This window comes from Plecotus auritus, assembly GCF_963455305.1.
Source record: "Plecotus auritus genome assembly, chromosome: X".
Classification (NCBI taxonomy): domain Eukaryota; kingdom Metazoa; phylum Chordata; class Mammalia; order Chiroptera; family Vespertilionidae; genus Plecotus; species Plecotus auritus.
Window position 1 is genome coordinate 491756 of NC_137784.1, and position 23296 is coordinate 515051.

At 51.2% G+C, this 23296-nt stretch overlaps 1 protein-coding gene across 1 annotated transcript; it reads right to left on the reverse strand.

Moving 5' to 3' along the window:
* Positions 1-284: 284 nt before the first annotated feature.
* Positions 285-22421, reverse strand: CRLF2 (cytokine receptor like factor 2). The gene is made up of 8 exons (XM_080652132.1): positions 22260-22421; positions 16730-16832; positions 12306-12466; positions 11421-11554; positions 9396-9558; positions 8334-8439; positions 5328-5412; positions 285-850 (listed from the first exon to the last, which is right to left on the reverse strand). Exons 1-8 carry the CDS (start codon positions 22327-22329, stop codon positions 572-574), a joined length of 1101 nt encoding a protein of 366 aa, XP_080508258.1. The 5' UTR covers positions 22330-22421; the 3' UTR covers positions 285-571.
* Between the last annotated feature and the right edge of the window lie 875 nt (positions 22422-23296).

A 23296-nucleotide genomic window follows, 5' to 3' on the forward strand; every position in this document is an offset into this window, starting at 1 on the left:
ATCGCCCCTCACTGCCCCCCCACTGGCCTGGTCGCCTTTCACTGCCCCCTCCCCGCCGGCCTGGTCACCCCTAACTTCCCCCCCCCCCCACCGCCTTCCTGATGGCTCCCAACTGCCCCCCCCCACCAGCCTGGTCGCCCCATGCAGCCTGCTATTTAGTCATTTGGTCGCCCCTCACTGTCCCCCCTGCCAGCCTGGTCATCCCTCACAGCCCCCCTCTGCTGGCCTGGTCACCCCACACAGCCTGCTGTTTGATCATGGCGTGAGGGCGTCCCGACCAATTTGCATATTACGCTTTTATTCGTATAGATTTATTTTAAAAAGAACACTCCAATCAATCCTCTCCCACCTGCAATGAATCCGCCTTCAAGCCCTTGAATAGTGACCCCTGAGGGGGGAAAAAACATGGATTGGCCCCATCAGGAGGGGTCTCCAGTGACCCCCCCAAAAATGTTGGCATGATTGCTTAGGGGGGCCCCCTTCCTGGGGGTGAGCCCTGAGTCATCAAGAAGTTCCCCCCAGTCTTTCACGGTCAACACAGACGAGATGCTGGCTTTTAATTTGCACCCCCTCATAACGTCACGTAAGAGTTGTCACTCATCGTAAACCTGAAGCCGCCGAGAGCGAGCACCTCTTCTCCCTGGGGGGGCCGGCCAGGGAGCCGCCTGGGCGCCCCAGCAGATTCCGTCTCCAGGGTCTGCAGGCACGGGGGTCCCGTCAACGTCATCGCAGAAGTCTCGGCCTCGACCTTGGGGAGCGGGACTTCCAAGCCTTCGGTCAGGACATCCTCCGGCTCCTGGTCCTCCACCTTCTGCAAGTGGGTGAGGTTCTGCGTGTCCTTAATCCACTCCTGTTGGGAGGGGGGGGGGGGGGAGACAGCCCATTGGAACTCAAGAAAACTAGGGACCCATCCGTCGAGGAGGCGATAGAGAAGGTGAGATACGGCCAGGCCGGCGTGGCTCAGGGGTGGAGCATCGACCTGCAGACTGAAAGGTCCCGGGTTCGATTCCCGGTCAAGGTCACAGGCCCGGGTTGCACGCTCCATCCCCAGTAGGGGGCGTGCAGGAGGCGGCCGATCCATGATTCTCTCTCCTCATGGATGTTTCTCTGCCTCTCTCCCTCTCCCTTTCTCTCTCTGAAATGAATAAAAACATTTTATATATATATAATGCTTTTATTGATATATCCTATATAACAAAAGCCTAATATGCTAAGTGTCCGATCAACCAGTCGTCCGTTCAACCAATCAAAGGATTATATGCTAATGATATGCTAAGGATGCTCAACCGCTCGCTATGACGTGCACTGACCACCAGGGGGCAGACAGTCAACTGGTTAACCAGTCGCTATGACGTGCACTGACCACCGGGGGCAGACAGTTGACCGGTCGACCAGTCGCTATGATGTGCACTGACCACCAGGGGGCAGACGCCCCTACCGGTAGGTGAGCTTGCTGCTGGGGTCCGGCCGATCGGGACTGAGCGAGATGGGCCGGACACGCCCTGGAGCCCTCCCGCGGTCCCTCCCCGGCTGGCCAACCTCCCGCGTCCCTCCCAGGCCCCGATCCTGCACCGGTGGCGTCCCTCAGCCTGGCCTGCACCCTCTCGCCATCCGGGACCCCTCGGGGGATGTCGGAGAGCCGTTTTGGCCCGATCCCGCATGCCAGGCCGAGGGACCCCACGGGTGCACGAATTCATGCACTGGGCCTCTGGTATATACATACTAGCAGATGGTGCAATGCTTTCTTACCACTTAGAATTTTTAAAAATAAAAAAAAATGAGATATAATGGGTGTGGCCTTCACATAAAGATCCCAACACAAGGGCCTTCCTCTCTGCTCTGTCACTTCTCTCTCTACAAGGGGATGGGGACCCGCCACCCCCCACCCCCAAATAGGCCACTTGACGGGAGGGTTATTTTGAGCTGAAAGCAATTTTTTTTAAAAAAAAATAGCAGACACAGCAGCAGCAGCCAGCTCTCCTTCTGCCACGAGTTTCCCGTTTTTTGCAGAAAATTTCCATTCGCAAAGGCTCTCTCCTCTCCCCTTTCATGTCCACCTCCAACCCACGGAGGACTTCCTGCTTTAAAATAGGATTTTATTGATTTTTTTAAGAGAGAGAGGAAGGGAGAGGAAGAGAGAGAGAGAAACATCCATGATGAAAGAGAATCATGGATTGGCTGCCTCCTGCATGCCCCCTACTGGGGATCGAACCCGCAACCCGGGCCTGTGGCCTTGACCGGGAATCAAACCCGGGACCCTTCAGTCCTCAGGCCGACGCTCTATGCACTGAGCCACACCGGCTAGGGCTCCTCTGTCTTTTTAATCTTTTTAATCTGTCTTTTGTCCCTTTAATTTACAGATCCCCGGCACAGAACCTAAGAGTGTACAGAAGAAAAAAAAATTTTTTTTCATCACCCTTCTGTTTCTTTTATCTGCCTCACACCTAAATAGTTTTGAAATGCACCTTGCTCCTGCCCGGCCGGCCTGGCTCAGTGGATGAGTGTCAATGTATGAACCAGGAGGTCAGGGTTCGATTCCCGGTCAAGGGCACAGGCCCGGGTTGCAGGCTCGATCCCCAGTGTGGGGCGTGCAGGAGGCAGCCGATCCGTGATTCTCTCTCCTCATGGATGTTTCTCTATCTTTCTCCTCTTCCTTCCTCTCTGAAATCAATAAAACTATATTTTTTAAAAAATAAAATAAAATAAAATAAAATAAAATAAAATAAAGTTTGCTTGGAGGGACTTGGAGAGCAGGATGCTGAGTGAAATAAGCCGGTCAGAGAAAGACACGTGATCCCACTCACATGTGGAATCTTTTGAACCACATACGCGGACGAACAAAATAGATCCAGAGACACGGACGCATGAAACAGAGTGCGGAACCTCAGCGGGAAGGCGGGGAGGGCGGGTGGGTGGGAAGAGATGAACCAGAGACCTTGTATGCATAGATGCATCCCCCACGGACACAGACAATAGAGGGGGTGAGGGCCTGGGGTTGGAGGTAGAGGTGGGCTGGAGGGGGAGGGGGGTCCATGGGGGAAAAAAGGGGGGGATTTATGTAATACTTTCAACAATAAATAATTTTTGTAAAATTTAGGTCAGCCCGGTCAGCTGGGCCAGCGTGGCTCAGTGGTTGCACGCTGACCTAAGAACCAGGAGGTTACGGGTTCGATTCCCGGTCAAGGGCACGTGCCCGGGGTCGCGGGCTGGATCCCCAGTTGGGGGCGAGCAGGAGGCAGCCGACCCATGATTCTCTCTCATCTTTTTATTATTATTATTATTATTATTATTATTATTATTATTATTATTGACTAGAGGCCCTGTGCACGAAATTCGTGCACGAAGTGGGGGGTGTGTCCCTCAGCCCAGCCTGCACCCTCTCCAATCTGGGACCCCACGAGGACATCGGACATCCCTCTCACAATCCAGGACTGCTCGCTCCCAACTGCCCGCCTGCCTGCCTTCCTGACTGCCCCTAACCGCTTCTGCCTGCCAGCCTGATCACCCCCTAACCAGTACCCTGCCAGCCTGATTGATGCCTAACTGCTCCCCTGCCAGCCTGTTTTCCCCCAACTGCCCTCCCCTGCAGGCCTGGTCACCCCTAACTGCCCTCCTCTGCGGGCCTGGTCACCCCTAACTGCCCTCCCCTGCAGGCCTGGTCACCCCCAACTGCCCTCCCCGGCCAGCCTGGTCACCCCTAACTGCCCTCCCCTGCAGGTCTGGTCACCCCTAACTGCCCTCCCCTGCAGGCCTAGTCACCCCTAACTGCCCTCCCCTGCAGGCCTGGTCACCCCTAACTGCCCTCCCCTGCAGGCCTGGTCCCCCCCCAACTGCTCTCCCCTGCAGGCCTGGTCACCCCCAACTGCCCTCCCCTGCAGACTTGATCACCTACAACTGCCTTCCCTTTCAGGCCTGGTCCCTCCTAACTGCCCTCCCCTGCTGGCCATCTTGTGTCCACATGGGGGCAGTCATCTTGTGTGTTGGAGTGATGGTCAATTTGCATATCACTCTTTTATTAGAAAGGATTTCAGAGAGGAATGGAGAGCGAGAGAGAGAGAGAGAGAAACATCCATGAGGAGAGAGAATCATGGATATCGGCTGCCTCCTGGACGCCCCCTCCTGGGGATCGAGCCTGCAACCCGGGCGTGTGCCCTTGACCGGGAATTGTACCCGGGACCCTCCAGTCTGCAGGCCGACGCTCTATCCACTGAACCACACCGGCCAGGGCTCTCTCTCATCATTGATGTTTCTCTCTCTCTCTCCCTCTCCCTTCCTCTCTGAAATCAATCATCATATATCCTATATAATAGAAACGTAGTACGCAAATTGTCCCTCGACCAAGAGTCCGTTCGGGAGTTCGACCAGGAGGCGGGGCCCACCGGGGCAAGGGAGGGAAGCCCCAGCTGGCAACCAGCAGCCACGAGGGACCCTACCCGTGCACGAATTTCATGCACTGGGCCTCTAGCATATACACGGAGTGGCCAGATGAGGATGATCTCTGAACGCACCATCATCGGGCCACTCCGTGTATATCCTATAGAATAAAAGGCTCATATGCACATGGTCCCCTCGACCAGGAGTTCGACCAGCAGGCAGGCCGGCCCACCGCCCATGTCCCCTCCCCCTGGCCAGGCTGGCCGGACCCCACCCAAGCACGGATTCATGCACCGGGCCTTTAATATATATATATATATATATATATATATATATATATATATATATATATATATATATATATATATATATATACCGGGCCTCTAATATATATATATATATATATATATATATATATATATATATATATATACACACAAACACTGAGTGGGCAGATTATTATGCGTTTAGAGATCATCATCATCTGGCCACTCCGTGTATAAGTGTGTGTGTGTGTGTGTGTGTGTGTGTGTGCGTGTATACACATATATATGTATTTAAAAAATAAAAATTAAAATACAGGTCCACAGACTGTAGAAAAATAAAGAAATACACACAATCCACGCCCCCCAAATTTTTTTAAAATGGTGCAGGAGGGAGCCGAAACCGGTTTGGCTCAGTGGATAGAGCGTCGGCCTGCGGACTCAAGGGTCCCGGGTTCGATTCCGGTCAAGGGCATGTACCTTGGTTGCGGGCACATCCCCAGTGGGAGGTGTGCAGGAGGCAGCTGATCGATGTTTCTCTCTCATCGATGTTTCTAGCTCTCTATCCCTCTCCCTTCCTCTCTGTAAAATATCAATAAAATATATTTTTTTAAAAAAATGGTGCAGGAGGGCGATATAAGAGTGTGATGAACCCCACGGCTTCAGCCCGCTCGGGCAGGCGGCTCTTACCTGGAAGTTTCCGTGGTGGGACTCGAACAGCCCCGGGAACGTGGCCTTGGGGTCAGGGACCCTGGGCATCAGCAGCCTTTTCACTCTAAGGGGACATGGGTGAGCACGTGGTCAGATGGGGTGACTCCCCGGAGCAGGGGGGTGCACGTCCACGGGACACAGCCCCCCCTTGAGGGCTCAGGGGGACGGTGGATGTCGACCTCAGAGGCTCAGAGCCCACAGGGAATTCTGTCCTCAGTCTCAAGGTCAGGGGCCCCCTGCCCCCCCTTTATAGGCCAAAGGCACCCCACCCTGAGCGTCCAGGGGGCACCCCACCAGAAGTGGGATGTGATCCCCTATATAATAAAAGCCTCTGGTCATCTGTTCAACCAATCAAAGTGTAATATGCTAATGATAGGCTAAGGCCATTCAACCGCTCGCTATGACGTGCACTGACCACCAGGGGGCAGACAGTCAACAGATTGACCACTCGCTGTGACGTGCACTGGCCACCAGGGGGCAGACAGTCGACGGATCGACCAGTCGCTGTGACGTGCACTGACCTCCAGGGGGCAGACAGTCGACGGATCGACCAGTCGCTATGACGTGCACTGACCACCAGGGGGCAGTTGACAGATCGACCAGTCTCTGTGACGTGCACTCTCCACCAGGGGGCAGTTGAGAGATCGACCAGTGGCTATGATGTGCACTGACCACCAGGGGGCAGTTGACAGATCGACCAGTCTCTGTGACGTGCACTCTCCACCAGGGGGCAGTTGAGAGATCGACCAGTGGCTATGACGTGCACTGACCACCAGGGGGCAGACAGTCGACTGGTTAACCACTCGCTATAACGTGCACTGACCACCAGGGGGCAGACGCTCCGACCAGTACGTTAGCTTGCTGCTGGGGTCCGGCCGATCGGGACTGAGCGAGACGGGCCGGACACGCCCTGGAACCCTCCCGCGGTCCCTCCCCAGCTGGCCAACCTCCCGCGTCCCTCCCCGGCCCCGATCCTGCACCGGTGGGGTCCCTAGGCCTGGCCTGCGCCCTCTCGCCATCCGGGACCCCTCGGGGGATGTCGGAGAGCCGGTTTCGGCCCGATCCCGCAGGCCAGGCCGAGGGACCCCCACTGGTGCATGAATTCGTGCACCAGGCCTCTAGTGTATACACAGTTGTGAACAAAACGGGGACATGTGCCACCCTCCTCAGCTCAGGGGAGGCCTGCGTGGCGGCCTTGCAAACTCAGACACCTAACGTCACCACCAACAAGGGCCTGAAAATAAAACCATTTTTTAAAATAATATATTTTTTTTTAGATGTCAGAGAGGAAGGGAGAGGGAGGGAGAGAGAGAGAGAAACATTCATGAGGAGAGAGAATCATGGATCGGCTGCCTCCTGCACGCCCCCACCTGGGGATCCAGCCCGCAACCCTGGGCATGTGCCCTTGACCGGGAATCGAACCCTGACCTCCTGGTTCCTAGGTCGATGCTCAACCACGGAGCCACGCACTCCGGGCTGAAATGAAAACTGTGTAACCATCCCTGGCTGGTGTGGCTCAGTGGATAGAGCGTCGGCCTTGGGATTGAAGGGTCCCGGGTTCGATTTTGGTCAAGGGCACGTACCTCGGTTGCAGGCTTGATCCCCAGCCATGTCAGGGTGAGTGCAGGAGGCAACCAATCCATGAGTCTCTCTCACATCTCTCTCTCTCTCTCTCTCTCTCTCTCTCTCTCTCTCTCTAAAAATCAATGGAAACAAATATCCTTGGGTGAGGATTAACCAAAAAAAAAAAAAAAAAGCATTGTTTCAGGTAGTGACAAGCAGCCTGGACCCATTGGTTGTCCTGTTACAATATCACCCCGAATATTGATGATTGGAAAATTGATTATTTCTAGTCGAAAGCCATTGAGGGGATCTCTCTGCCCTCCCCCACGCCCTGCCTCAAAAGAAGGCGTCGATATTTCCTTTTTGTAAAGGAAGTTTCTATCTGTTACGGGCGCCCCCACTCCCTTATCAGGGGATGAATCGTGTGTCTTATCATGGAGGTGACGTCAATTCAATGCTACCCAGAAATCCTTTATCTACCGTTCACTTCCTCCCCACGTCTTCTTTCTTTGTTATTTTTTAAAATTGATTTCAGAGACGGAGGGAGAGAGAGAGGAACATCCATGATGAGAGAGAATCATGGATCAGCTGCCTCCTGCACGCCTCCTACTGGGGGTCGGGCCAGCAAACCCAGGCCTGTGCCCTTGACCGGGAATCGAACCCTGACCTCCTGGTTCATAGGTTGATGCATATTGGCTAGATGGATGGATGGATGATGGACAGATGGATAGATGGATGGATGGATGGATGGATGGATAGATGATGAATGGATGGATGGATGAGGATGGGTGGATGATGGGTGGATGGATGGATGGATAGATGGATGGATGGATGGATGGATGGATAGATGATGAATGGATGGATGGATGAGGATGGGTGGATGATGGATGGATGGAGGGATGGATGGATGGATGGATGGTTGGATGGATGATGGATGGATGGATGGATGGATGGATGGATGGATGAGGATGGGTGGATGATGGATGGATGGATGGATGGATGGATGATGAATGGATGGATGGATGAGGATGGGTGGATGATGGGTGGATGATGGATGGATGGATGGATGGATGGATGGATGGATGGATGAGGATGGGTGGATGATGGATGGATGGAGGGATGGACGGATGGATGCATGGATGATGGATGGATGCATAGATAAATGGATGGATGGATGCATACATGCATGCATAGATGTATGTATGTGCCCCTGACCGGGAATCGAACCCGGGATCCTTCGGTCTGCAGGCTGACGCTCTATCCATGGAGCCACACCGGCTAGGGCTGAAATCAATATTTTTAAAATGGGACAAGCAGTGTAGAAATGGGAAACTCTGCTAATTAATCATATTGGACGGTTTTCCTCTTTTTCCCCCAACGTCTGCGTGTCTGACGAGACCCCCACGTGAGGGTTGTCCTTACCTCCGTAGCTTCCATACACACAGGAGGAGGAGGAGCAGAGTCAGGAAGGCGGCCAGGCCGTAAATCAACACGAATTTGGGGAAAACCCTTTCCTCCTGGCACGAATCTGAGGCGGGGCAGAATGAGATGCTGTGAGTTTTCCTCAGGAAAGTGGGTCAGTCCGTCTTGGTCTCGGTCAGAAGGCTCTTGGAAGGAGAGAAGGCGTCCTTGGACAGACACACGTCAGGGAGTGGAGGCCCCACACACTGCCCTTGGGACCAGCATTTCCAGGGGGGAGTGGAGAACATTGAGACTTGCTTTTGGCTATCACCGATCAGTCATCCATCCATCCATCCATCCATCCATCCATCCATCCACTCATCCATCCATCACCCATTCATCCATCCATCCAATATCTGCCCATCAATCCATCCATCCATCATCCATCCATCTATCCACTCATCCATCCATCATCCATTCATCCATCTATCCAATATCTCTCCATCCATCCATCCATCATCCACCCATCCATCCATCCATCATCCATTCATACATACATACATCAACCATTCATCCATCTACCCAACATGTATCTATCTCTCCATCCATCCATCCACCATCCACCCATTCATCATCTACTCATCCATCCATCTATTTATTCATCATCTATTATCAATCTATATATTTATCATATTATCTATCATCTACCTATTCATCCATACATACATCTATGCATCCATCCATTTATTCATCCATCCATCCATCCATTTATCAATCATCTATTATCAATCTATATACTTATACATTGGGATCTATCCCATTTCTGTCTATTCATCCATCCATCACCCATCCATCCATCCATCCATCCATCCACACGATGTGCCTCTATCTGTCTATCTATCCATCTGTCCATCACACATTCATCCATCTATCCAATATGCATCAACCTATGAACCAGGAGGTTACAGTTCGATTCCCAGTCAGGGAACATGCCTGGGTTGTGGGTTCGACCCCCAGTCGGAGGCATGCAGGAGGCAGCCGATTTGTGATTCTCTCTCCTCGTGGACGAACGAGCATTATTACCTCGTGGCTGCCCCCTCTGCTGGTGGGCCACCTCCGTCCAGTCGCTGGGGTAGGTTGTGGAGCCATAGATGGACTCCATGGCGGTTGCTCTGGCTCGAAAGGAGTAGCATTTGTTAGCATCCAAGTCCTGGATGGTCACATTACAGGTCTCTTTTTCCTGGGACTGAAGGAAGGAAAGCAAACAAGAAGGTTGGTGGCCTGACATGTAGGTAGGTGTGTAGATAAGTAGCTGATAGAAATAGAGGATAGATACATAAATGGATAGGTGATGGATGGATGGATGGATGATGGAGGAGTGAATGGATGGATGGATGGATGGATGGATGGATGGATGGACGGATATTGCATAGATGAATGGATGGATGGATGGATGGATGGATGGATGGATGATGGATGGATGAATGGGTGAATGGATGGATGGATACATGGATGGATGGATGGATGGATGGATGGATGGATGGATGATGGATGGATGAATGGATGGATAGATGGATGGACAGATATTGGATAGATGAATGGATGGATGGATGGATGGATGGATGGATACATGGATGGATGGATGGATGGATGGATGGATGGATGGATACATGGATGGATGGATGGATGGATGGATGGATGGATGGATGGATACATGGATGGATGGATGGGTGGATGGATGGATGGATGGATGGGTGGATGGATGGATGGATGAATGGATGGATGGATGGATACATGGATGGATGTATGGATGGATGGGTGGATGGATGGATGGATGAGTGGATGGATGGATGATAGATGAATGAATAAATAGGTAGATGATATGATAAACATACAGATTGATAATAGATGATTGAAGGATGGATGAATGGATGGATAGGTAGATGATAGATAATATGATAAATATAGGCATGGATATTAGATGACTAATGAGTGGATGGGTAGACAGATGATGGGTAGATGGTATGACTTTTTGTCTTCATTCTGGGAACAAAGGTTTCCTTCTCTCAGGCATTTGGAAATCTTGTGTGACTTTCTCTTTTTGCCCCAAAACAACAGGAAAAAAAAAAAAAAGAGAGAAAAACCAGCCCAGCCAGTGGTTGAGCATCGACCCATGAACCAGGAGGTCACCATTCGATTCCAGGTCAGAGCACCTGTAATCCAAGAGCAATTCCTTTAAATAAATCTCAATACCTCTCTCTCTCTCTCTCTCTCTCTCTCTCTCTCTCTCTCTCTCTCTCTTCCTCTCTCTGTCATCCTCTTTCTTCTCTCTTCTTCCCTCTCCCTCTCCCTTTCCCTCTCTCTTCTATCTATCCATCTATCATCTATCTATCTATTATCTATCTATCTATCTATCTATCTATCTATCTATTATATATCTACCTATCCATCATCTATCTATATCTATTATCTACTTATCATCCATCTATCATCTATATCTATTACCTATCATCCATCCATCTATCTATGTCATCTATCTATCTATCATCTATCTATTATCTATCATCTCTGTATCTGTCATCTATCTTCTATTATCTATCTATCTATTATATATCTACCTATCCATCATCTATCTATATCTATTATCTATTTATCATCCATCTATCATCTATATCTATTATCTATCATCCATCCATCTATTTATGTCATCTATCTATCATCTATCTATTATCTATCATCTCTGTATCTGTCATCTATCTTCTCTCTATTATCTATCTATCTATCTATCTATCTATCTAGCTAGCTAGCTAGCTATCTAGCTATCCAGCTATCCATCCATCTATCTATATCTATTATCTATTTATCATCCATCTATCATCTATATCTATTACCTATCATCCATCCATCTATCTATGTCATCTATCTATCTATCATCTATCTATTATCTATCATCTCTGTATCTGTCATCTATCTTCTCTCTATTATCTATCTATCTAGCTATCTATCCAGCTATCCATCCATCTATCTCCATGTGTCTTCAGAGTTAGCATCTATCTGGGGAACGTTCCTTCACTGAGGCCCCCGAGAAGACGCCCCACCCCCACTCACGTGCCACTCTCGGTCAAAGGTGCTCTTGTACTGAACCTCGTACAGCAGTCCCCGGAAGGGCAGGTCGGGACACGCCACCGTCACGGCCTCCTGACGCCACAGGACACGCAGACCCCTCGGCGAGTTGGGTTTCACTGAGGAGGCGAGACAGCACAGGAGGGATGGTCACCTGTGCGAAGACGGGCACCCCACGTCCCCACCGTGACCTCGGGGAGTTTGCTCAGAGTCGGCTTCTTCGGCCTGAGTCCACTCTTCCTTTATTTTCACTTTTTAAAAAATATATTTGTATGGATGTCAGCGAGGAAGGGAGAGGGAGAGAGAGAGAGAAGCATCCATGAGGAGAGAGCATCATGGATCGGCTGCCTCCTGCATGCCCCCTACTGGGGATGGAGCCCACAACCCGGGGCATGTGCCCTTGACCGGGGATCAAACCAACCTTGACCTCCTGGTTCCTAGGTCAACGCTCAACCCCTGAGCCACAACGGCCGGTCTCCGTCCCCAGGAGGGGGCGTGCGGGAGGCAGCCGATCCGTGATGCTCTCTCCTCATGGATGTTTCTCTCTCTCTCTCCCTCTCCCTTCCTCTTAAAAAAAACAAAACAAAACACTTAAGGAAAACCAATGAGGGTGAGATTCTGGCATTGAGAGTGTGTCTCTCTCTCTCCTCGTGTTTGGAGGGAAAGACTGCAAAGCATCTTGGGAGCATTCTCTCCCATCACAGCCTGCATGGCGCCCTCTGGTGGCACTCTCAGCGTTGCATGCATTTTCTGTCCCCTGGAACGTTCCGGAAGGCTAGCGCCTCTGGTGTCGGGGTGAGCCCGGTGGGGGGGGGGGCCCCTCGATTCTGGAGGCGAAGGGGCAGTGTTTCCTCTCTTCGTGGGACTTACAGTAAGAGCTGATCCATGGACTCCTGGTCACCAGGCGTTGGGTCCCATTCCAGATGGAAAAATTGAGAATCTCGTCGCCTTCGGCCACCAGGAGGCACCCTCTCCGGCGTCCGTGTTGGAGGATGTAGTTGGAGCATTGACGGTCGTTCTTACGGTTAAATCTGTGGTTTGAAAAGAGAGAGAGAGAGAGAGAGAGAGAGAACCGTTGAGCCATAGATCGTATTTGGAAATGATAGATATCCTATCTAATAAGGAGGGAATATGCTAATTGACTGCCCCGACCTCCCCACAGCCAATAAGGAGGGAATATGCTAATTGACTGCCTCGCCCTCAAAGATCACGGCACCCACAGCCAATAAGGAGGGGATATGCTAATTGACCCTCAGGCCGTCACAAATATGGCAGCGCCCACAGCCAATAAGGAGGGAATATGCTAATTAACTGCCCCGCCCTCAAATATGGCAGCGCCCACAGCCAATAAGGAGGGAATATGCTAATTAACTGCCCCGCCCTCAAAGATGGTGGCGCCCACAGCCAATAAGGAGGGAATATGCTAATTGACTGTCCCACCCTCAAAGATGGTGGCACCCACAGCCAATGAGGATGGAATATGCTAATTAACTGCCCCACCCTCAAAGATGGTGGCACCCACAGCTAATAAGGAGGGAATATGCTAATTAACTGCCCCACCCTCAAAGATGGTGGCACCCACAGCCAATAAGGAGGGAATATGCTAATTGACTGCCCTGCCCTCAGAGATGGAGACGCCCACAGCCAATAAGGAGGGGATATGCTAATTGACCCTCACGCCGTCACAAATATGGCAGCACCCACAGCCAATAAGGAGGGAATATGCTAATTGACCCTCAGGCCATCACAAATATGGAAGTGCTCACAGCCAATAAGGAGGGAATACGCTAATTGACTGCCCCGCCCTCAAAGATGGTAGCGCCCCGCATGCCCCCTACTGGGGATCTATCCAGCAACCCGGGCATGTGCCCCGGCCGGGAATCGAACCGTGACCTCCTGGTTCCTAGGTCAAGGCTCAACCACTGAGCCACACCAGCCAGGCAGATTTTTGAACTTTCATTCAGTGATTTATAATACCTTTCTACCATTAGCTATAGTTACCCTCAACTTGTCTCCAATTCGATCATTGATAGGACCTCAAACATAGCTTTAGGTCCCTTTTTTAACAATCTATAGAGATATTTTTTATTGGTTTCAGAGAGGAGGGGAGAGGGAGAGAGAGAAACATCCATGAACATTCTGAGACCAGCTGACACTTCACCCTTAAGACCTTAAACCCATGCTAACTGGCTTGGCTCAGTGGACAGACTGTTGGCCTGCAGACCGATCCTGGGTTCGATTCCCAGTCAAGGGCACCTGCCCGGGGTTGCAGGCTCCATCCCCAGCAGGGGGTGTGCAGGAGGCAGCCGATCCACGATTCTCTCTCCTCATGGATGTTTCTCTCTCTCTCCCTTCCTCTCTGAAATCAATAAACTAATATAAAAATTATGCAAATTGATGGCAACATATGCTTGGGTGAGGATTTTTTAAAAAGGGGGGGGGGGGAGGAGAAGAGAAAAAAAAAGTCCTTAAACCCAAGCCATGACGAGCTCAAAATTTACCCCCGTAAAGAACGGGACAGAGTGTACAGTCTCGGAGGGAAGGTGGGAGAGGGTGGGTGGGAGATAATGAACTAAAGGCCTTTTATGGACAATAGGGAGTGAGGGCCTGGGGTGGGAATTGGGGGGGGGGCGGGCTGGAGAGGACCAATGTGGGGGGGGGAAGGGGGACATGTGCCATCCTTTCAACAATAAAGATTTACACAGAAAATCCTACATAATAAAGAGGTAATACGCAAATTTACCCTCACGCCCCTGCATAAGATGGCTGCCCCCGAGTGGTCAGAGATGGCCGCTGCAAGATGGCCGGCAGGGGAGGGCAGTTGGGGGGGACTGGGCCTGCAGGGGAGGGAGGGAAGTTGGGGGGACCAGGCCTGCAGGGGAAGGTAGTTGGGGGGGACCAGGCCTGCAGGGGAAGGCAGTTGGGGGGACCAGGCCTGCAGGGGAAGGCAGTTGGGGGGACCAGGCCTGTAGGGGAAGGCAGTTGGGGGGACCAGGCCTGCAGGGAAAGGCATTTGGGGGAGACCAGGCCTGCAGGGGAGGGCAGTTGGGGGGAACCAGGCCTGCAGGGGAAGGCAGTTGGGGGGGACCAGGCCTGCAGGGGAAGGCAGTTGGGGGCGACTGGGCCTGCAGGGGAAGGCAGTTGGGGGGACCAGGCCTGCAGGGGAAGGCAGTTGGGGGGGACCAGGCCTGCAGGGGAAGGCAGTTGGGGGGACCAGGCCTGCAGGGGAAGGCAGTTGGGGGGGACCAGGCCTGCAGGGGAAGGCAGTTGGGGGCGACTGGTCCTGCAGGGGAAGGCAGTTGGGGGGGACCAGGCCTGCAGGGGAAGGCAGTTGGGGGGGACCAGGCCTGCAGGGGAGGGCAGTTGGGGGGGAACCAGGCTGTCAGAGGAAGGCAGTTGGGGGCGACCAGGCCTGCAGGGGAGGGCAGTTGGGGGTAATCAGGCCAGCAACGGAGCAGTTAGGCATCAATCAGGCTGGCAGGGGAGCAGTTAGGGGCAATCAGGCAGGCAGGCAGGTGAGCGGTTGGGAGCCAGCGGTCCCGGATTGCGAGAGGGGACGTCCCCCGAGGGGTCCCAGATTGGAGAGGGTGCAGGCTGGGCTGGGGGACAACCCCTCACCAGGGCACAGATTTCGTGCACCGGGCCCCTGGTACTCAATAAAACAATGTAGGCCCCCGTAAGACATGAACACGCGGATGCTTTGAAAATCCAAGCTGACTCATCTCTGTCCTCGTGTGGAAATTTCAGGCCCTGACTACCCTCCCCTCCCCCAGCCACGCGTCCTGCATGTTCGAAACCGACTCATCGTCACGTCGCTCTCCTGCGTACGCCTTCCCATTAATCTCAAGGGCCATCAAACCACCAAGAGACAGCCACGCGGGACGCACGCCACTGTTCATAGAATCAATACCAAATTCACTGGAAAAAAAAAAAAAAAAGAAGAGAGGAAAAAAAAAAACAACGCTCCCTCCCGCATGTAACACGTGTGTTTGTGTGTGAAAGGCAAGGGACCTTTGGCCAGAAGACAGAGGCAGACCTTAGCTGGTGTGGCTCAGTGGATAGAGCGTCGGCCGGGGGACTGAAGGGTCCCGGGTTCGGTTCCCGGTCAAGGGCATATGCCCGGGTTGTGGGCTCGATCCCCAGGAAAGGGGGGTGCAGGAGGCAGCCGGTCCATGATTCTCTCTCTCCTCATGGATGTTTCTCTCTCTCTCTCCCTCTCCCTTCCTCTCTGAAATCAATAAAAATATATAAAACTAGACGCCCGATGCATGAAATCCATGCAAGTCTAGGCCTTCCTTCCCCCGGCTCCCGGCACTGGCTTCCCTCCGGCACCGGGACCCGGCCTTCACCTGCAGCCCCGGCTTCGTCCGGAAGGTCGTCCGGAAGGATGTCTGGAAGGACGTCCGGTCTAATTCGCATATTACGCTCTTATCCTTGTAGATATCCTCTATAATAAAAGCTTAATAGGCTAAGTGTCCGGTGATCCGGTCGGCCGTTCAACCAATCCAAGCGTACTATGCTAATGACATGCTAAGGCCGCTCAGCCGCTCGCTATGACGTGCACTGACCACCAGGGGGCAGACCGTCGACCGGTCGACCAGTTGCTATGACGTGCACTGACCACCGGGGGGGGGGGCAGTTGCTCCAAATGGTACGTTAGCTTGCTGCTGGGGTCAGGCTGATGGGGTCTGAGCGAAACAGGCCGGACACGCCAGGAGCCCTCCCCCGGTCCCTCCTTCCCCACCCCCATACCCCCCCCCCGCATTCCTCACGTCCCCGATTGCGCACCGGTGGGGACCCTTGGCCTGGCCTGCGCTCCCTCACAATCTGGGACCCCTCGGGGGATCTTGGGGAGCCGGTTTCGGCCTGATCCCGCAGGCCACTAATATACATACATTTTTTTATTCATTTTTTTTTTTTTTTACAGAGAGGAAGGGACAGGAAGAGAGAGTTAGAAACATCGATGAGAGAGAAACATCCATCAGCAAAAAAATAAAATAAAATAAAATAAAATAAAATAAAATAAAATAAAATAAAATAAAATAAAATAAAATAAAATAGAAAAGAAACATCCATCAGCTGCCTCCTGCACGCCCCCCACTGGGGATGTGCCCACCACCAAGGTCCATGCCCTTGACCAGGAATCGAACCCGGGACCCTTCCGTCCGCAGGCCGAGGCTCTACCCACTGAGCCACACCAGCCAGGCCTCGAATATACGTACATTTTAAAAAGAGGTATTTTAACCGGGGCATCGTGTTTGTTTTTTTTTTTCCCCTTCCCCCCGGACACTCACCTGTAGATAAAAGTCAGGTTCGTCCCCGAGGGTTGGTTGGGGTCCCAGGTCACCTGCACGGTTTCGAAATTAAAGTTGATGATCTGGTATTCGAAAGCGCCCCCTGGGTCAAAGCAGGCCGATGCAGTCGACGGTGAGGCGATGCGGGAGAGAGTTTGAGGTTTATTAAAATGACCAGAGACCCCGGTGCACGAAATTCATGGGCAGGGGGTGGGTCTCCTCATCCCGGCCTGCACCCTCTCCAGTCCGGGACCCCTCAGGGGATGTCTGACTGCCGGATTAGGGTCCCTGGGACTAAACCGGCAGTCGGACATCCGTCTCACAATCCCGGACCACTGGCTCCTAACTGCTCACCTGCCTGCCTGCCTGCCTGCCTGCCTGGTCGCCCCTAACTGCCCCTTCCCCCTGCCAGCCTGGTCGTCCCCAACTGCCCCCCCGACCAGCCTCATCCCCCCTAACTGCCCCCCTGTTGGCCTGGTCGCCCCCAACTGCCCCCCACCGCTGGCCTGGTCGCCCCCCCAACTGCCCTCCTGCCGGCCTGGTCGCCCCTAACTGCCCCCCTGTCAGCCTGGTCGCCCCCAACTGCCCCTTCCCCCTGCCAGCCTGGTCGTCCCCAACTGCCCCCCCGACCAGCCTCATCCCCCCTAACTGCCCCCCTGTCAGCCTGGTCACCCCCAACTGCCCCCCCGACCAGCCTCATCCCCCCTAACTGCCCCCCTGTTGGCCTGGTCGCCCCCAACTGCCCCCCCTGCTGGCCTGGTCGCCCCCCCCCAACTGCCCCCCTGCCGGCCTGGTCTCCCCTAACTGCCCCCCTGTCAGCCTGGTCGCCCCCAACTGCCCCCCCCTGCCAGCCTGGTCGCCCCCAACTGCCCCCCCGCCGGCCTGGTCGCCCCCCCAACTGCCCCCCTGCCAGCCTGGTCGCCCCCAACTGCCCCCCCGACCAGCCTCATCCCCCCTAACTGCCCCCCTGTTGGCCTGGTCGCCCCCAACTGCCCCCCTGCCGGCCTGGTCTCCCCTAACTGCCCCCCTGTCAGCCTGGTCGCCCCCAACTGCCCCGCCCTGCCAGCCTGGTTGCCCCCAACTGCCCCCCCGACCAGCCTCATCCCCCCTAACTGCCCCCCCGCCGGCCTGGTCGCCCCCCCAACTGCCCCCCTGTCAGCCTGGTCGCCCCCAACTGCCCCGCCCTGTCAGCCTGGTCACCCCCAACTGCCCCCCCGACCAGTCTCATCCCCCCTAACTGCCCCCCTGTTGGCCTGGTCGCCCCCAACTGCCCCCCTGCTGGCCTGGTCGCCCCACACAGCCCGCTGTTCTGTCGTTACTGTTACCGTGACAGCGTCCCAGGCAATTTGCATATTCCTCTATTATTAGTATAGATGTCGGCACTCTTTTTAAAAAATATATATATATATTTTATTGATTTTTTACAGAGAGGAAGGGAGAGGGAGAGGGAGTCAGAAACATCAATGAGAGAGAAACATCCATCCGCTGCCTCCTGCACACCCCCCACCTGGGGATGTGCCCGCCACCAAGGTACATGCCCTTGACTGGGAATCGAACCCAGGACCCTTGAGTCCGCAGGCCGACGCTCTATCCACTGAGCCACACCGGTGAGGGCTAGATGTCGGCACTCTTGTCCTATAAATGAAACAGTGGCCCAGCCGGTGTGGCTCAGCGTCGACCTAGGAAACCAGGAGGTCACAATTCCATTCCTGGTCCAGGGCACATGCCCGGGTTGCAGGCTCGATCGCCAGGAGGGGGTGTGCAGGAGGCAGCCGGTCCATGATTCTCTCTCCTCATGGATGTTTCTCTCTCTCCCTCTCCCTTCCTCTCTGAAATCAATCAATTAGAAGAAAGGATTATCCAGCCAATGGACACAGGCCTCCAAGGATCAGGGCAGGTCAAGCCTCGCCAGGGATGGGAATGTCCGGCCCGTGGGCCATATAAGGCCCGAGAAATCATTGGGTCTGGCCCTGCCCAGGTTTTAGGGGAAGGGAATTCCTTCCATGTTTGACCAAACATAACAGGCTAATTTGTTTTAATCATTTATTTATTTATTTTTAAAATATATATTTTTCTGGCCGAAACCGGTGTGGCTCAGTGGATAGAGCATCGGCCTGCGGACTGAAGGGTCCCGGGTTCGATTCCGGTCAAGGGCATGGACCTTGGTGGCGGGCACATCCCCAGGTGGGGGTGTGCAGGAGGCAGCTGATGGATGTTTCTCTCTCATCGATGTTTCTAACTCTCTCTCCCTCTCCTTCCTCTCTGTAAAAAAATCAATAAAATATATTTTAAAAATATATATATATTTTTCTGGATTTCAGAGAGGAAGGGAGAGGGGGGAGAGAGAGAGAGAAACATCCATGAGGAGAGAGAATCATGGATCGGCTGCCTCCTGCACGCCCCCTACTGGGGATGGAGGGTACAACCCCGGGCGTGTGCCCTTGACCGGGAATCGAACCCGTGACCTCCTGGTTCCTAGGTCGATGCTCAACTCCTGAGCTACGCCAGTTGGGGCTAGCAGGCTAATTTTTTAAAAATATATTTTATTGAATTTTTACAGAGAGGAAGGGAGAGGGACAGAGAGTTAGAAACATCGATGAGAGAGAAACATCCATCAGCTGCCTCCTGCACACCTCCCACTGGGGATGTGCCCGCCACCAAGGTACATGTCCTTGACCGGGAATCGAACCCGGGACCCTTCCGTCTGCAGGCCGACGCTCTATCCACTGAGCCACACCAGCCAGGGCACCAGCAGGCTAATTTTTGCTTTCTTTTTTTATTTCTTTTCCCTTTTTTTTTTTGTTTTCAGCAGGCTCATGTGTACGTCCATGCTTTTGTATGTCCCGTGAAGGATGGTCTACCTGTCCAAATGGGCCCTGGGGAAAATGGAGCAGGAGAAATGGTTTCCCACCCCTCTGGTGACTTAGAGGGTCACGGGGTGTGAGGTCAGGAGTCACCACCCAGGGGAATATTCATCAGCAGCAACAGCCTCAGGAAACAGAAAAAAAAAAAGAAGAAGAAGAAGAAGAAGAAAAATAGGAAAAAAAAAAAAGAAGAAACAAAAGGAAAAAAAAAGAAGAAAAGGGGAAAAAAAAGAAGAAGAAGAAAAAAAGGAAAAAAAAAAAGAAGAAAAAAAGGAAAAAAAAAAAAAGGAAGAAATGTTTGCCTGTTTGAAGGGTAGAAAGTGGGAGACATCCACCCGGAATTCTCAACCCAGCACCCACTCCCACCCGTGGTTTTTCTGTTGCTTTTTTTTTTTTTTAATTCATGGAAAATAAATTCTGAAATAAGTCCGAATGCATCACCCTTAGCCTGGTTGGTGGGCATCTCAGAAACCTGGGCAAACTCCAAGGAACTTATTTTCTCTTTTAAACCTTCCCCTGAGGATATGTTTCCATTGGGTTTTCGAGAGAAGGGAAGGGAAGGAGAGAGAGAGAGAGAGAGAGAGAGAGAGAGAGAGAGAGAGAGACCTTGATGTGGGAGACACACATGGATGGGTTGCCTTCCCCCCCAAAGAGCTCCAACCGGGTCCCCAGGGATCGAACCCACAACCCAGGTACGTGCCCTTGACCCGGAGTCGAACCCGGGACCCTCCAGGCCCCAGGCCGGTGCTCTAACCACTGAGCCAAACTGGTTGGAAGAGGTTAATGGGGGGGCGGGGAAGGGGGAATAGGGAGACCTATGTAATACTTTCCACAATAAACATTAAAAAAAAAAAAAAAAAGAAAATATTTTTCCCATTGATTTTTTTGAGAGAGAGAGAGAGAGACAACGATGTGAGAGAGAGACATTAAGTGGTCACTTCCCCCCCCCACACACACACACACGCCCCAAGTGGGTCCCGGGAATCGAACCGGTAACCCCGATACGTGCCCTTGACCCGGAATCGAACCCGGGACCCTTCAGTCCCCTGGCGGATGCTCTAACCACTGAGCTATCCAGCCATGGCTCTTTTTTTATAAAATATATATATATATATATATATATATATATATATATATATATATATATATATATATATATATATATATTTTTTTTTTTTTTTTTTTTTTTTTTTTTCCCCCGCTCAGTGGGTAGAGCGTCGGCCTGTGGACTGAAGGGTCCTGGGTTCGATTCCCGGTCAAGGGCACATGCCTGGGTGGCGGGCTCCATCCCCAGTAGGGGGCGTGCAGGAGGCAGCCGATCCACGATGCTCTCTCCTCTTGGATGTTTCTCTCTCCCTTCCTCTCTGAAATCAATAAAATTATTTTATTTTTTTAAAAATACACTTTTTTCATTGATTTACTTTAGAAAGAGTGGGGAGGAGGGGGGAGAGAGAAACATCCAAAAGAGAGAGAGAGAGAGACAGAGAGAGACAGAGAGAGAGATTGGCTGCCTCCCACACCAGCCTCTAATGACCCTACAACCTTCTCCCAGGCCAGGAATCGAACCCGCAACCCTTCCATCCACGGAAATTAATAAAAATATATATTTTTTAAATACAGTTTTTCCATTGATTTATCTTAGAGAGAGTGGAGAGGAGAGGGAGGGAGAGAGAGAGAGATTGGCTGCCTCCCACACCAGCCTCTAATGACCCTACAACCTTTTCCCAGGCCAGGAATCGAACCCACAACCCTTCCATCCACGGAAATTAATGAAAATATATATTTTTTAAATACAGTTTTTCCACTGATTTATCTTAGAGTGGAGAGGAGAGAGAGAGAGAGAGACATGGATGAGCTGCCTGTCAATCAAGCCTCTAATGACCCTACAACCTTATCCCTTGACGGGGAATCGAACCCCCCACCCCTCCCTTCCTTCTCTGAAATCAATAAAAATATATGTTGTTTTTTTAAAAAAAAAAAAAAATACAATTTTTCCATTGATTTATTTTAGAGAGAAACATCCAGGAACAGGGGCAGCCAGAGAGAGACACGCGTTGCCTGACATGGAATCGAACCCGCGACCCCTCCATCCACGGAAATTAATAAAAAAATATATATTTTTTAAAAATATGCAAAACGCACTTTTTCCACTGATTTATTGTAGAGAGAAGCAACCACAAAGAGACAAGGATCGCTTAACTGGGAGTTGAACCCGCGACCCCTCCATCCACGGAAATTAATTAAAATATATATATATATTTTTTTAAAATGCAAAATGCATTTTTTCCACTGATTTATTGTAGAGAGAAGGAACCTCGAAGAGACAAGGATCGCTTAACTGGGAATTGAACCCGCGAGCCCTCCATCCACGGAAATTAATTAAAATATATATATATATATATATTTTTTTTTAAATATGCAAAATGCACTTTTTCCACTGATTTATTGCAGAGAAAAGGAACCGCGAAGAGACAGGGAGTTGAACCCGGGCCCCTTCCATCCCCAGGCGCGCGCTCTCCCCACTGCGCCACCGGCGCCCACAGCGAATCTCCTGCAAATTTCCCGCAGAAAAGGGTGAGTTTGTCCCAAGAGACCTTAAAAAAAGGGGGGGGGATGCTCTAAACGAAGGGGGTTTTGGCCACAAGGAACCCCCAGTCCGTCCTTACCGGCTCCCAGGAGGTGTCCCAGGACCAAGGCCGCCGCCGCGGGCGCCCAGGGCCGGAGCGCACGGGTCATGCTGGGCCCGGGAAGGAGGGAGCGGGGGGCGGGCGCGCGGGCGGTCCCTCCGGGCGCCCCGATCGCTCTCCCCCGGCTCCTGAGTCATCGGCGCGGGGCACCCCGCTGTTTAAAGGGCAGGGGGAGCCGTAGGGAAGTGACTACAGGAAACGGGGTCACGGAGCATGACTGACGGCTGATGGCTCTCGGGTGTGAGCCGAACCTGTGGGCGCAGAGGGTGGGGGGGTCGGGGCGTGGGGGTGGGGGGTGAGGGGCGGCCTGAGGGGGGCCCTGGGCGGGGAAAGGGGAGACATAGATAATCCTTTCAACAATAAAGCATTTTATTTTATTTTATTTATTTTATTTTACTTTATTTTATTGTATTGTATTTTTATTTTATTTTATTTTACTTTATTTTAATTTAATTTAATTTAATTTAATTTTTATTTTATTTTATTTTTTATGTATTTATTTTACTTTATTTTTATTTTATTTTTAATTCTATTTTATTTTACTTTATTTTTTATTTTATTTTATTTTATTTTACTTTATTTTATTTTAATTTAATTTATTTTAATTTAATTTTATTTTATTATGTATTTATTTTACTTTATTTTTATTTTATTTTATTTTTTATTCTATTTTATTTTACTTTATTTTATTTTATTTTACTTTATTTTATTTTATTTATATATTTTACTTTATTATTTTATTTTTTATTTTATTTTATTTTACTTGATTTTATATTTTATTTTATTTTATTTATTTATTTATTTTTATCTTATTTTATTTTTTATTCTATTTTATTTTATTGTATTGTTTATATTTTATTTTATTTTATTTTATTTTATTTTATTTTATTTTATTTTATTTTATTTTTTGAGCCATATAGAATTTTAAAAAATCATTGAATTGGGCACTTTCCATGAGTGAATGATACTGTATGAGAGTCGTATGTCAGTAAAGCTGTTACGTTTTAAAAAATAAT